The following is a 16,233-nucleotide window of genomic DNA, read 5'->3' as shown; positions in this document are numbered from 1 at the left end:
ATCAATCTCCTTAAGCTCCATGTAGAGATTCTTGAAGATGGCCTCCTACTGCTTATTTTACTCTTTGTTGATGCTCTTCATGGTGATCCCGCTCAACTTCAACTCATCAACATTTACCTAATTGGAACAAAATGATAAGTTGAGTGTTGCAACCTGCATATGAAGATTCACATTTAATTGTGGAAGATATTGGATAATTAAAATTTTAACGCAGGGTTTACTTGTCTAGCCATAAGCATCTCATGCATAGTCCGTAGTATATGTAAGTTAGATCAACAATAAATTAGTTGCGCTAATTGCTGTGTACTTAACTTATTTCGGATCTTAGTGTGTAAGAGAATATGTTGACCAATTTCTCACACACACTAGCCGAGCAATCCTACATTGGGCAAAAAAGTTAAAATCATCTCAATGTTCAAGCTTCATATAGCAATCAAAGATTATGAACTCCTAAGGTTCTAGCCTCTAGGTGAGAACTTATAATTTTAAATTACAAACTTCAAACTTCAAAAGTTCAACTCACTTGTGTAAGTAGTCTAAGGGAAAATTTTTGGACATTGGGTACTTGATATCTAAAGGATTCCCATGAAAATAGAGGCTTGCCCAACGAGAGCATCTTCCAGCATAGAGCACTGGCAAAAGCAGATCCTCTTTGGTCTCTATAATTGATGATTTCTTGTAGGAATGCTACATGTTGGTCCTCGTCCAATGCCTTCGGAAGTTAGGCATCTCTATTGGCTGCCAACTCCTAATGGAGATTTACAGGTAGGATGCAAGAGGGTAGCAAGATCGTGGATGGGTCGTGTCATCCACTTTCATATTTTCTCGACCAAGTAAAGGATGTCATCACGTCTTGGCGTGGTATATCAACACTACATTTTAAAAAAACATTGCATTTAGTCTTTCGAAATTAAAACTTAAGGAATTGATGGATTTGTATAAAATTTAAAGTAGTTACTTTGGGTCCTCGACATCAAGTACTCTACAGGCCTTGATCTTCTCAATGGCATCTCTCATAAAGTGTATGAGAATCCCCAAGGTGGTGCCCTCCATGTCAGTCATGCCTTACACCCTATACAAGGGGGTAGTCGGTATGATCAATGCATGTACATCATGCCAAAATGCTTGTCTCAAGGAAAGCCTTTGAATGGCTTTCCCCTCTTCTATGGTTGAGATTGGCTCCTTTTGCAGCCACACCTTGAACCCCTCCGAAACCATGGCTTGTTGAATTTTATTTTCCACATCATGTAGTTGCTCTAAAAGCAACCACATGGCAAAAAAGAGAGTCTTAGAGGGCTTCTTTAGCTTCACATCACTGTAGGGGTGAAAGATAACAAAGATCTTTATCTTCTTTGTAATGAAATCTAGAATATGGCAAGCATCCGCAACAATCATTTTCACCCAATCAAGTGACCCAATGTCTTCCATGAGGAGATCAATGCAGTGGGTGGCACATAGGGTTCAAAAATAGATGGGAACTCTGCTTAAAGCAAGTGTCCCATGCTCAGACATTTGGAGGCATTGTCAATAACCACTTGTACCATGTTGGCCACACCAAGCTACATAGTACAAGAGAAAGAGAAGGTAGGTCAAAATCAAGATTAAGGGTGTAGATGAAGTGGAAGAGGTATTGGGATAGATGAATCATGATTCATGAATCATGAATGATGAGATTTTGATGAAAATTAGATTTAGGAGAGGTAGAAGAAAGATTCTTAAAAATATAGATTGAAACGAAAAATGAATAATGACCTAGAAACTAAAATTTAAATTTTGATTTTTAAGATTACTTCAATAGCTTGTTGGATATGTGCGCCTAGAATTTCTGTTGCTTACTATGAAATAGATTGATCATTCTTACTCGTTGTTTCCTTGAAAGATTCTCTTATGGCCCTTTCATACTTCTCTTGGTTGTGTTTCATCTTTTTCCACTCATTTTTAGACCTCTTTTTAGTAGCATGGATTATAAGTTGCTGCTCTTTGATTTTCCCTTCATCTGAGTTGTTTGGGGGTTGAGCTCAACTCTTGTTCCTCTCTGTACTTTTTTTTGTGCCTATCATGCTCCTCACTAGGATTGGGGTTCTTTGTTTCTTCTCTCTATCTCTTTTCCCTTCCTTGAGTACTCTGATCTCTAGGCTAGACCCTCGGTGGTGTAGGCAGCCCTACAAACTGTTATGACAAGATTTCGTGAAAAACTCCTAGATTGACTACTAGAGCACAGTAAGCGCATTGCCATAATTGACAATGCTGTTCCTTGCCTTCGTATGGTTGAGCTCCATCCTTGAATCCTTTTGGAGGACCTTGTGAGCCTTGGCTAGGGATTCACTGAGGCATTCCAACTAGTCAGTTCTTAGTTGACCAGATTCCCTTCCGTGATGTCCTCTAACAACCATTTTGGTACCTTGGTTGCAATGGTTGTGGCTTTGTTTTAGTAAATAGGTAATAGAACACATGCGTTGTGACTCTTAGCTCTTCTTCTGGGATTGCTTTCAATAAGACTCTTGTGTTCACTAGTGACTCATTCCACCTTTATAAGACTTGGAGTGTTTGTTGTGCTTTGGTATACTTTCCTGTTCTAGCTTTCATCCCAAGTGTCTCCTCTATTAACTTTAGATTAAGTTCAATTCTTGTCTCCTAGTCTTTATAGTGTTGATGACCAAACTTTAATGAATAGATGAACTCTTTGGTCTTAGTGTTTGGAAAATGAGTCCTGACGAGAGTCGCACATCATGAAATGAATGCGAGTTCATGTGATATCAACGTAGTTGGGTAACACACAGTTGGCTATGAGTTTCCAGGTGGTTTGTGATTTGTCAACCAGGCTTTCAAGTTTGGTTAGGATTTGAAATCACAAGGGGACCCGCTTTATACATGACCTTGACTACCCACGCGAAGTGAACTTTTTGTGGTAACTAGGTAAACATGTCAAAAGCAAGTAAGTAAATTTAATTTAGTTTTTGTTACTAAATAATTCTAATGGTTACTCTTTTTTGTTAACTTGTAGATGATAGCTCAACCACCACCTCCACTCCATCCCACACCACTCCCAATGCTCATTAGAGACCCCTTGAATGAAGACAAATTGTTGTTTTCTACGCAGTGGAGACAAGATTTTAATATGGAGGTAAGCATGTGGGGAGTGGGTTCCCTTGCAATTTCGAGTCTTGACTAATCTTGAAAGCCTAGTTTACAAATAACAAACCACCTTAGAACTCATAGCCAACTGTGGGTTAGCGGATTATGTCAGGCCCACAGGAACTTGCATCCATTTCTTGATATGTGTGGCTCCTATCAAGCATTCCAGACACTAGGACTAACAGATTCATCTACTCATGAAAGTTAGATCAGTGCTATGAAGGCTAGGAGGCAAGAATTAAACTCAAACCGAAGCTAATAGAGGAGACACTTGGGATCAAAGATGGAACAATAAAGTATACTAGAGCACAGTGAACACCCCAAGTCTCACAAAGGTGGAAAGTTCGTAGTGAACAATGGAGTCTTATTGAAAGCGATCATAGAAGAAGAGCTAAAAGTCACAAAAAAAGTGTTCCATTACCTGTTTACTTAAAAATAAAGCCACAATCATTCTAGCGAGGGTCCCAAAATGGTTGTTAGAAGATATCATGGTAGAAAATTTGGTCAACTAGGGTGTGAGTGCCCTCTAGTTGGAATGTGTCAATGAATCTTTGGCCAAGTTTTATTATGGTAGTGCACTCACCCGGACTCTAGCGGTTAGTCTAGGTAGTAGGACCTCTTCACAAATTCTTGCCATCACAATTTGCAGGTGTGCTTACACCACCGAGGGACTGTTTTGGAGATTATTGTACTCAAGAAAGGGAAAAGAGACAAAAAGAAGAAATAGAGAACCCCAAGCCTAGTGATGAGGAGCATGACATGTAGAAAAAGAAGCAAAGAGAAGAAGAGGAGCTTAGTTCAACCTTAGACGGCTTTGATGAATGGAAACTGAAAGGATGTGGATTGATAATCCGTGCCTCTAAGAAGAGGTCTAAAAGGGAGTCGAAAAGCTAGGATAAAACACAACCAATAGGAGTATGAAAGGGCCACAAGAGAATCTTTCGAGGAAGCAATGAGCAAGATCTAATCTATTTCATAGCAGGTAGTAGAAATTCTAGCCAAAAGAGAGAAGAGTAGCTCTAAGAAGGTGAAGGGGAAAGTGATGGAGGAATCACATCTAGTTGACTCAGTAACTTTCCATGAATTGATGATACGAATAGGAATATGCACGCACAGATCATGGAGATTACCAAAGCAAAACCTTCACTAGAAGTCATCACTATAATGTAAGAGGAAAGACATCACCATGCCAAATTCTCCAAGAATGCACATGAGCCATCTATAGGACAAGGTACAACAGGTGGATTAGGAGACTTGGAGCGGTTGTGCGAAGAGCTCAAAAGGGATAAAGCAGATGCAATCAAGACTAGATAGGAACTTCAGGACAGGGTGCATGAGACTTCAGATGCCTACAATAAATTCATCATACAATTAGAGAAGTAGGTACAAGAGCTTCACGCTCAACTTAAAGAGAGAGACTTAGCACTAAGGCTAGGGAGAAAGAAGTGAAAGAGTTACATAAACAAATGTTAGAAACCAATCTCCAATTCACGGACATCACACTCCACCTTGCTCAAAAGAAGGCAAAAACAAATCTTCACGTGAGAGAAAGAGAAGAGCATCAATAGGTATAAGGTCAATGGAAGGCTATATACACTAGCCTACAGGAGACCATAGCTGCCACATAACAAGAGCCATGGGCTTAGGAGAAAATGAACTCAAAGGTCAACTAGGATTGATCTTGTTGGAACCTTGGAGAGCATGTAATAGGCTCGTGGGATCAACCTAATGTCTTTGGAGTTTATGAAGGACTTGGCCCATCATTTGAGGAAAAAAGGATATGAGGACGAAGACTTGAAGACAATAGGTTTATGAAAACTAGAGACACCCCATCCAAGGTCTCCTATAGCTATAGAGCCACCCACAGTCATGATTCCCCTAGCAGACTTGCCAAAACTACCTGAGTTTGATATAGATGGACTTGAAGAGCAATCAACAGAAGGAGAGGATTAATAGCAAAAAGAGGCATACATTGCTATGGTGCAAACCTTGAGCGCACAGTTCCAAAAGGTAATCGAATCTTCTCTTCTCCTTGAGTTCCTACCGCAAGAAGAAGGGGAAAATCTAAAAGAAGTTGTACAAAGGTGCTAAGAAAGACATAGATTAGATACCTCAATAATTTGACTTCAAGGTAAATAAGGCAAGTAGGTTCAGGAGACCATTACCCCTATGCAAAGTATGGTTCCTCATTCAGGTAGGCTATACATAGCAAGTAAGTTGCTCAACCAGCTGGATCTATAGCCCTGTGCATAGGGAAGTAGAAGCAGATATCTTAACAAGAAACCAAGGGAGGTATGGCCAGGTTATCTACTGCCATAAATAAATTAGCACAGTCTACTATTGTTGATAAATGATGTTTTGTATCATACCTTGCCCCTCAACAAATTATATCCCATCCTCGAAAACCACAAAAGGGAAGTATGGCCAGGTTATCCAGAATGGCGATATTCCACCCTCGAAAACCACAAAAGGGAATGAGAAGCTCACTGCTGCTCATATCAAGATGAGAGGGCAGATCCACTTTATTGCCCTTATCCACAGAGGCATAGCAAGGAGTATGAAGAAATTGGAAGGTATAACTTTTCCAGGATTCAGACTAAGCCTATCTATTCCAGCCCTTAGACTTAGTGCCTTCTTTCAGCCACTTTGTGTGGGAATTCAGTAACTGCTCGGATCCCTCCTCCATCGCAACCTGCAATTACCTCAAGCTTCTAATCAAGCTATTGCAACAACCAGTCACACTTTGTGAAGATGGGCTCCTGCCATTATTTTTGATATAAATGCAGGTATTGATCGTGTGTCAATGGTCTGACTCCACGTTAGAGCTGTGTTGTTGCCCACTTACTGTGTACAATGCCATCTTTGATGTTTGTTGTAAAAAATTGAGAGCTGAGCTCCCTTGTGTGCAAATTGTACACAATTTTTGAGTGGCACCATGAGGTTAGAATGTGCGCAATTTAATTCACACAGTAGGAGTAAGGTTTAGGTGAATGCAAATGAGGTTAGAATGTGCACAATTTAATTCACACAGTAGAAGGTTTAGGTGCATGCAAATGAGGGAGGACCGGTCATATGGCCATAAAAGTGGGCAGGATACTCAAAGGGAAGGTGGGAGTCTTCAAGCTGTTACATTTTACCGATGCAACAGTGTACAACAATTCCCACACTCAAGACAGCAGTTTCTGGTCATCCTAATACCTATGCAGCATATATTTAGTGCTGCCCCAGTTCATGAAATCAGCTTTAATGCTGGTCGAGGTTATTCCCAGCAATATTTTTTTAATGATCACTATATCTGCAAGGAATTTTCCAGACTGTTCTTGATCAACCCACTCAGCCTGAGGCGCAACCCTCCTGCATTTTGCAGTTCAGCAAGTGACATCATTCCTATCTGTGGTTCTTCAACTTTCAGCAGGAGGCTATGCATATAATAGTGAGATCCCACATGTCTAGTGAAAAATTTTCCACTTGAAGGACTTGGACAAAATTCTATATTGGGAGAGGTTTTTGCTATTTTCTTGAATTGGTAAAAGTTTATCCAAAAACTCTGGATCCTTGGAAAAATTCAATATTTGAGTAAACTTAAGACTTAAGCAATATGTGTGGAGATTTCAATAAACACTTGGGCCATAACTTTGTTCTGTATGTTTGGATATGCATACAGATACATGTACTGAAGTGTGGGAAAACTATGCTTGAATACCTTAGGCTGAAGCATTCATGGTCTTAAAGCTATATAAAAGCATCCAAGTGGCATTCATTGGGACTATTCTCTTTCCTTTTGACTAAGTTTTCTATCACCCGCTCTATGACAAAATGTTTGTACAGCTTTGTCCTGACCAAGGGGCCAAGCTGGGTTAGACTAAGTTCAATCTCGAACGTCAAGCATGGATGGTGTTCTCAGCAAATAATGAGACCTTGAAATTGAAATTTGGAGTCTTGTATTTAGCGAAAGTGTAACTGAATGTTTCCTAATTACACAATGTGAGAAAATGAAATTGGAAAAAGGGAAGGAGATCTTTCTTTCATCCATTGCGAAGGTTTAGAAAACCATTGGAAGAAATAACTTTGATTGCAAGATTTGAAATTGGAATAATGAACTGGCAGATCAAAATGTAATGTAGATTTGTCATATTTAGTTTATAACTATTTTGTGACCATTGGTTTTTTCTAAAGGTTGTTAGCATTTTGAACCCTAAAATGTCTCATTGGCTACTTGAGGAGGGGAACATGCTGTTATCAGAGTTTGTATAATGCTACATCTCCAATTTCTGCAGTAATTGAGTGCACAAAAATTATGTATACTGTGTTTCAAAAAACATATACTATGCACTCTCATGCACTCATGATGTTCTCAATCACATTTCCTTCTTATAGGTTCAATTTATATTGTCAAGAAGATCAAATCCTTCTGTTTCAGTCTCTCATTACTGTGACATGGTCCTGTGTTTAGTATCCCCTATCAAGCTAGGAAAGGTCATCTATGTTCAATATTCCCAGTACATGGATCATATATGTTGTCTCTTCTCATCATAATAAATTTGTCTAGCTGTTTCTAACATTCAAGCCAATTGGCATATATTGGTATATGCATGAGAGTAGGTGAAGTTCTCTGTGACTTAGGACCATGGTGGGTGCGAGTCTCACTCAAACCTGTATTCAGGCATTCTGGGTTAAACAGCAGTCCCAAGTCGAGTTGATCAAGCAGTCAAGTATTGGCACAACTTAGAAAAGCAAATGATACTTTCTCGTTTGATATGTTGTACTATGACTGGGCACATGCATGATGATAATCATTGAAACTTGACAGGTGATTGCACTATTACTGGTCCATTTATAGATCTACAACAAGACAGGACCAATGGCTTGTTAAAAGTAGCCTTGGCATTGGCACCTGCAAAAAAACTATTGCGTTCACAGAAGCAAGCTAAGCAGTCCACACTGCATGACCAAAAAAAGACTATGAGCATTAATATCTCACTTGAGGCTACTGTCAAAGATCCTGTGGGGGGTCTGAGATTAGTTGATGGAAATCTCAAGGTGCAGGATGATGTTGCAGCTGCCATTGGTCGAAGAGTTTTTATTGACATTATGATTGGTCACTGGGCAGTTGAAGATGACAATGACTTGAGTAAATCTTTTCAAACAAGAAAGAGTAGTCTGCCTTTGAAAGCCTATATGTGGTCCGATGCTTCTCAAGGAGAAGCTGCTGGTTTTCTGAGTTTGAGGACACAAAAGTTTGACCTTGCTAGGCCAATGAAACTGGAGGTACGCCCTTTGCATCATTTCTTCATTGGTGCTGATGGTTGGCTTGGCTGCAATTGAGTTTTGCATCTGTAACTGCAGCTGCCCTTTATTTCAGATGGATCTAAGCCCTGCAGTTGCTCAGTTACATCTAGCTCGTATAAATCCCTTGTTGGGTGAGATAGCTGGACCTGCCATTCAGGATGACGATATGCCAGACTTGGTGATCTATATTTCCCCTGAACATTTGATGTTGCCTTCAGAAAGTTTCCAAATTGACATCGAACCAATGAAAGTGGTATGGCTGTTCCCATAAACCTGTTTGCTCATCTAATTGCAAGCATTTCAGAAGGGTCTCTCTTCAGACCTGTGCATGTAGGAATGCTGTTTTCTTTTTGCACACATTACAATCATGAGACAAAGGTGACTTGGGAATATAGCTCACACCGTCTCCTTTCCTATCGAAACTTCTTTTTGTTTTGTGTAGAAGTTTGGGAATACCTGCAAGTAGAGTCCAGATGAAAAACACAACTAATGGCATGATGGGAACATGTATACTTAAGCAGACTTGGAATTAAAAAGTATAATGGTTCTGTAATCTATTTCATGTGTACTTGAAACCTTCCTCCAGCACACTTTTAAAATTCACATCATCCTGCTGGCTTTTATATATTATGCTTTGTTGTGTGACAAAAATTAAGTTCAATGTTTGACAGTAGAACTGCATAGTATTTTGTATCACGGAGAAAAGAAATAAGCGAGCAACTGAACTAAAATTGAGAAAGGGAGAAGGTGATACTTGGCAAACAACCACCCTTCTCAAAACCAGGCTGGAGGGTAGCCAGCCCTGCTGCATATGAGGGTGCCTGAAACCACAGGCAAAAGAATCAGAGGCATGAGAGAAGAGGTAAGCTAGAATCACCATCTGTGAAAAGTGACCCGTCACCGGTTTGCCTGCCATGAGATACCATTTTATATTGCAGATCCTCTGAGGGGGAGACCTGATGCATCAAATCTGAACCTAGAATCTTAAGGATGACAGCCTCTAGATTCTAGAACACGCATGTTTGGCTGATGTGAGTGGACTGCAATGCAGGGTCTGGTGATTCTTCTACATGGTAGCCATCCAATCACTGAGGCCCTAGAAGGTAGGGAATTGAGGATGGGGTCATCAGCCCTTTTACCCTGATGTGCAATGAAGTTTGGTGGGTGTGGCCAACGAGTGCAGGTAGAACTTAGTCCCATATGCACAGCTTTCTACAAAATAGTAGAGTTGCAAATTGGCATGTTTTCCATGTGCTGCACCAAAGCCAAACTTTGGCTGTGGCACCAAATTCAATACCCCTGTTCACTCCCTCACAAAAAAACACTGAAGTGGTGAACACAGAAACATAGAGAAACAGAGAGAGTGTTTCATAAAATACAATATAGATGTTTGTGGGCAGGGAAGAAGTAGAAAGTAGCAGCTTGCCGGCTAAGATGAGAGTGGAAAGGGCTCAGGCATGCTCATGATGAAGTACAAGAGTGGAGGTAAAGGAAAAGGTTCAGTACCTCTGGAGTCTGTGGCTGTGAACAACTTCTGTCTACTAGTTAGAGCAGATATGCAAACAAGCCTGTGCTACTGGCCTCATGTCAGTAACTGGATCAGAACAGCACAATTCATGTCCAATGGTCTACTCTACTCTCGTATTTCAGTTTGTGTAAGTATCTCATATAAATATTACTATGCTTTTCTTGAATTATCTCCATGAAGCATGATGTTCAAATTGAATCGCCTAAAGCATTATTGTGTATCAGGTCTTAGCAAGAGGTCCACTAGCTGGAGGCATACTCTCTCTCCTCTCTAGGGGCAAGGAGAAGATAGCCAAAGAAATTGGAGAGGTCAGTGTGCAAACATCTCACATCACTGCTCATGTAAACATGGAAGGAAGTTTAAAATGTTCAAGAATCGACGTCCTAATTGCAGGTAAGTATCTCTAGCATATTTTCTCAGATGACTAAAGAAGTTTCAACTGTTCTTATAGAAACTTTTGGGTCCAGTGCCATAACAACAATTTTGTGACGAGGATCTTGCGTATATAGAGTTATTAAGTGTGATCAACAAAGTTTCTTCCCCCTGGACAGGAGTGTAAGAACTCTTTATCTCTATGTATAAACATACTTGCCATATGCAATACTGCAAACATATTGTTCGAATTCCGGACATGCCATATAGACCAGAAAAGTTGCATCTTGTGCAATACTGCAAACATGTTGTTTGAATTCTGGTCAGTCCATTCATGCAAAAGTCCCAAATAAGTGAATTATTTCTTTGCTTTCCAAGTCACATACCATAAATTAAGTCAATTGGCATTTGAGTTTTTGGCAAATGCCTGTGATCTCTGGCCAGAGATGTCTTAAAAACTTATTCTAGCTAATTGCTCTATTTCCATCCCTAAAGACCTCCATTAGCTTCACCTTATCATTTTACTTTCTTGACTTTACTGTTTATTAGCAGCCAGTCAGCCAACTGAATGGCCGCCACTCCCAACTTCCGTGTAGCATAATGTTTGATTGCCACATTGCCAAAGCTAGTCATGTCTGCACGTAACCATGTGCCCAGATTGCTGTGGGTAATGGTTGGTGTATTACATTCTCCCACTAGAACTGCAGCTGCCTCAGCTGTAGTGCACCCATCCAAATCCATTAATGGGCAACTGATTACTTGAAGATTCCCAAAAGGCTCTAGCCTATGGCAGCTAGGACTCAAACTTCTTACTGTTGCCTTCTCTCCGTCCTCATTTTCGAGCAGCTACCATTGTGACTGTTTTACCCAAAATGGCAAGATCACAGGCCGAAATGCCTAGTCATGATGAATAGATACTCTCGAGTTCACATCCTCTTGAGATATTTGGTATAACCCTCGAGCACACATTCGTTTGAGATATTGTTGCCACCATATATATCCAAAACGACAAGATCACGGGCCAAAATGCCCAGTAACCATGAGTAGGCAACTATTGAGCTTACACTTGCTTGAGATGTTTGATCCAACTCCATATCTGTGTCATTTCTTGGTGATGTATGACCTCAACTCTGGGCTGTCATTTATGGTCTAGACCCAATTTTGGGGACTGACCAACTTTTCATGCAGGCCTCGTTCTGAGTTGTAATTCCTTGCTTCTGCCACATATTCATTCTTTTTGTGTTGTCCACTCCTCTTATGTCTTGGTTCTATCATGGTTTCAAAGCACATACTCTATCCTCGCCATTGAAACTTATTTGGAAGGAGAATGATTGCTGTTCGTGGGAGCATTGCAGTCCAGAGCCATGCTGTTCACCTCTACAATCCCTTAGGCAATCACTTTCATTGTCAACTTGCCATGCCTCTGCCACATGGCCCTGCGTTCAGCCCACATCAGCACCCTGCTAGTCATCATGGCCATCATCTTTGTGTGCCGGGGTCAGGGATAACTGCTGCTCCTGCTGATTGTCATCAGATCAGGCGATTTTGCTGCTGGCTGTCATCATATCCCCTGTGTTTTGCAGTCCAGCCCTGGTGTCGTGATTGTGCAACCCTGGGGACTTCCAAGACAGCTGCATTTTGACTGTGAAATGTTTTGGCCCCAGAAGAGGTGCTGCATTTTCAACTTCTAGTATGAGGGGGGCAAAGTTGGTTCTTCTAGCGATTCCCATGAAGATATTACTTAAAAACCTGACTAACAGATTATTTCAAGCTATTGTCGAAACACAAGGAAAGCATGTGACCTCCAAGAAGATCTTGACGTGCTGCCACCCTTCTTCTGCATGCTTGCCAGCCACAGCTCCTCTACCCTTGCCCTGCCACTCTTCTCCTTTACTTCAAGTGTTTCACCTTTTAAGGCCAGTGAAATGTGTTTCATGGTTACGCTGATCTTGCTGCCATGCCATTGGTGCAATGTCATTTGCAGCCATGTTCCACCCTCCACTTTTTCTGTCAGTCAGAGAGGTGCTACTTTCTCATCCCCCTTGGGATTCTATTTTGTGCTTGAGAGGATGTGTTAAGCCACTTGAGATCTTAGCCTAAGTTAATTTCAAATTATTGGCTAGTTTCTCTGACTCTCTTATGGCTGCGATAATTTACTACAAAGCTTCAACCTGAATGCAACCTCGTCGGCGCTGTCAGCAATCTAAAGAGGCCCATGGTATGTGTTGGACAGCCTGGCATGTTGTCTTTCTTTCGTACATGGTTGGCTCCTATGAAGGGGCTCGTGGCCCTTTTCGATCATCATAAGCAAGAACAAAGAACCAGACCTTACAAGTCTGTGGATCTAGGTATCACGACCAAGTGTGTTTGTAGCTCTTTGGAGACCTGTCTGAGACATGATCAGAATCATAGCCATACTCTGTGGATACGGAACTTGTAGTGTGCAGGATTGCATGGGCTGGACTGCACTGTGAATTGGATGCTGGCAGCCTTTCTTCCCTTATATCCACCAGTATTGACTGCTGCAATACAAAGCAGGAGGGTACTTGTACCTCTGGATTCTCTTGTCTCTTTTGAGTTGTGCGTCTTTGTAGAATTGTGTCTTATAGTCTGTTACCCAAAATGGTTCTAAATGGTATTATTACTGGTGACTAAATCAGAAAAAATATTTAAGCCAACACCAACAAATCTCTTATGCAAAACGGGTCTGGCAATGCTGTTTCATGTGCTAATGAATCATATAACACAGGTCAGGCCCAAACCCAAGTTTTTGCATGATTTGAGTAGGGAAAGCTTAGTAAACAATGTCAAATTCTTTTGCTTCTTTCACCTGCACCACTAACTCATCCTGCTTTTCCTGTTTGGTATATTGAAGATTCAATGCCTGCATGTGTATTGCATATGTAATATGTAAGTCTCTTATTGAGAGACAAAGCCTTACTGTTGGGATGCAAGTCTCTAGTATATTTCAAAACCTGATGAGTGAGTGTTTTATAACCAGCTAGTAAAGCACAGGCATTAATGTTATTGACGTTTAGTCACAAACCCTCGAGATAATTGTACTCTGGGGCCTGGGCAGTCGCAACTTCCAAGCCTTATTTTAAAGGAGGCACTAGTTCCATCTTGCAGCAAAGGACATTACAGCTGATTCCAAAACTGCAGAAAGGTTTCTTATCCAGGAATGTCATCCTCTCAATAGCTTTGTAGTGTTACACTGAAGTCTTGTTTTACAAAGAGACATTTGAAGGCTTCCTGGCAATCAGTTATGAGATTAAAATAGCACTGCATTACATTATTGGCTGCATGATGGTTGGATTGCAAGGAAGAGGTGGAGCAAAAGCTTGTCCAAAGTGAGCAATACAATTTTATTCCAAACTGTTGCCAAGTTTGTGTCAACCCCGTTTGTCATTTGCACTCTAGAAATGTGCTGCCTCACCTGATGCAAACATTTCAAAGAAAGCCTTATAAGAACACCCTTTATCTAATATGGGATTTTAGCATTGTTGTACATGCTATTTTTGTAATGTTCTTTGATCATCCAATCCCATTACTACCTTTCCTCTTCTTGAGGGTAACGAGTTTCTTTAATCTCTGGCAGGTGAGATTTGAACTGACTGATGTAGTTGTGGGCACTGCCCATCTGTGTTGGCCATATTACTTTGTTCCTTGTGCGAGAGTTGCAAATGATACCAAACAAGATCAACACCTTCATGTATTTTACATCCAGTGCTGCAATCACCTATGGCAAGCCATCTTAAGTCAGATGCTTGTTATGCTTGACATAGCTGTTATTCAAAATCACCAAATGCTTACGCTGTGGAGGCAACATCTGGAAATTGTCCTTCATCGTGCAGATCATGGTTGTAGGTGTTTAGGATTAAAATGGCGGTCCATCCTTGGTCCATTTGGCAAGCTGGTCTCCTAGTGTGAATATTCAATGCCAAAATTTTAGCTCTCCGTGCAGTGTTATGTTATGGGTCTTGTGGGACTGGAGTAGTCCTACCCTCAATTAGTCTACAGGTCAATTCAGTTTATGGGCACATAAGAATATTGGAACAATGTGACCTGACCCTTTATACTGGGACACTGTCAGCTGGGTTAAATCTTAAGTTGTCAGTAGTTTGTGGGCAAGGCCAGATAGTGCCCCAAGTTAGTAGACACGAGAGTCGACTCAGCATAGAGGTTATCATCTATGCAAGGGGCAGGTAGTAGGAGCTGGAAAGCACTAGGCACTGCAGGCCTGCAATGTGCTAGCCAGCAAATGGAAATGGAATAGTAGCAGATTTTAAAATGGGTGTAAATCCTCAATCCGTAATGCACTCTAATTGTTCTGCTGTAAAGAACTTTGTTCCTTGGTGAAGTTGCATATCATTATTGTGAGTGCAGGAAAGAGTGCAATTGCAACTTGGGGAGTTGTGAACTGGTTAGATGAGGCAGTCAAGATGACAATAGCCATTCCTTCAGTGACACTCAACAACGTTTTTGGCCTACAACTGTCAGAGAGCTACTTTTTAAAGGTTGGGACTATTGTGCTGTTTAGAAGCTTGAATGGAAAACAGAATCACGACATTTAATATCTGAAAATCTTGAGGCTCACAATGTTTTGCAGATTCCAGTAGGTGGAACATTTACTCGCCCCAAAGTTGACTGGAAAGCTGCTGCTTTCGGTATAGCACAACTATCTTTGCAGCAAAAAGGAGGTGCACTGTTCAAGGATTTTCTGTCATTTTTCAATGATGGTGAATCTGTTCCAGAGCCTGCTGAACAAATACCTAGGATTCATAAATGATTGTTGAAAAGATGGAAAGAGTTGGAGTGACAACGAGAAGGCTGCTGCATTTGGGATACAGCAACTATTGTTGACACCAAATGGTAGTGCATTTCTCAATGATAATCTGGCATGCTTCAGTGATGGTAAGCCTGTTTAGAGGCCGAAGAAGGTACACCTTCAATTCGGACGAAACAGAAACACATTGGGGTGACACTCATGTCTTCCCAGAGTAGAGTTAGATTTTAAGCAAAATATTCTGAAGCCATGTGCATGTTGTAAATGCGGCCATATCCATGATGTAAATGCTCTGATAAAAAGGTAAGTCACCAAAGCTGTATAGAACTATTACTGAACCGGAAGCCACATGCATGATGTAAGTGCAGCTGCATGCATAATGTAAATGCCCTGTTAATGCTTAGCCAAGAAAATCTGTTTTTGAGTTATCCTTTGAACTCTTGTGGTTTAAAGTCCAACCACATCCCATGGATAGGGAAACCTATGTATGGTGCTCTTCATGTTCTGTGTGGCTGTTTTCCTTTGCAGGATGGCTCCCATTGCAGCCATTCCGCTTCTTGCCAGGCCGTATCTAAGATTGTAGGTCCTTTCTTCATCTGAGATTACGGTTGCTCACATTGGAGAGGCATGTTTAAGAAAAGCTGAGATGTCTTGTAGGATGTAGAGTCACATGCATGCACACTTATTTGGCAGGCATAAGCACACCATGCCCTTTGTTTGAGCCAAAGTCATTACCACCACCATAGATTATTTAGACATTTACAGGGCAATATTTGGTTGATCCTAGCTAAATATTAGCATTTATCAAGATGTTTAAATCAGTCTTAGTGGTCTTTAGAAGTCATTTGCCTACATATTAACTACAGAATGTTCTTACATGTAGAGATCTGTCTACTTGTACAACTCCTTTTTCATTCAATGCTTTTACTACATTTAAAAAATATTTAACTGCAGCTTTCACGTTCACACTAGTTGACATATGTTCTCTACTCTCTCTCTTCTCTCTCCATCCATCTATGCATGAAAGACCAATCTTTGGCTTTTGTTTTCTTTGAACCCTAAAAAAGAGGATGGCAAAAGTCTTGGCCGACTTTACAAGTTTAGTGTCCTTCCTCATTGTTCA

At 40.8% G+C, this 16,233-nt stretch overlaps 1 protein-coding gene across 1 annotated transcript in view; it reads left to right on the top strand.

Annotated features, from left to right (window-relative positions):
* Window positions 1–15,866, top strand: part of LOC148021683 (uncharacterized) — a 91,625-nt gene extending 75,759 nt beyond the window's left edge. Inside the window, exons 5-9 of the mRNA XM_087697174.1 lie at window positions 7,946–8,403; window positions 8,498–8,677; window positions 10,177–10,345; window positions 14,711–14,841; window positions 14,934–15,866. Of these exons, the coding sequence (XP_087553300.1) occupies window positions 7,946–8,403; window positions 8,498–8,677; window positions 10,177–10,345; window positions 14,711–14,841; window positions 14,934–15,113 (1,118 nt within the window). The 3' untranslated portion in view covers window positions 15,114–15,866. The remainder of the gene's footprint in view (window positions 1–7,945; window positions 8,404–8,497; window positions 8,678–10,176; window positions 10,346–14,710; window positions 14,842–14,933) is intronic.
* The last annotated feature ends 367 nt before the right edge of the window (window positions 15,867–16,233 follow it).

The sequence above is a fragment of the Lygodium microphyllum genome, chromosome 17 (genome assembly GCF_053477565.2).
Source record: "Lygodium microphyllum isolate KBCC chromosome 17, Lygodium_microphyllum_v1.1.10, whole genome shotgun sequence".
Taxonomy (NCBI): Eukaryota; Viridiplantae; Streptophyta; class Polypodiopsida; order Schizaeales; family Lygodiaceae; genus Lygodium; species Lygodium microphyllum.
This window is presented reverse-complemented; position numbering and strand designations above follow the sequence as displayed.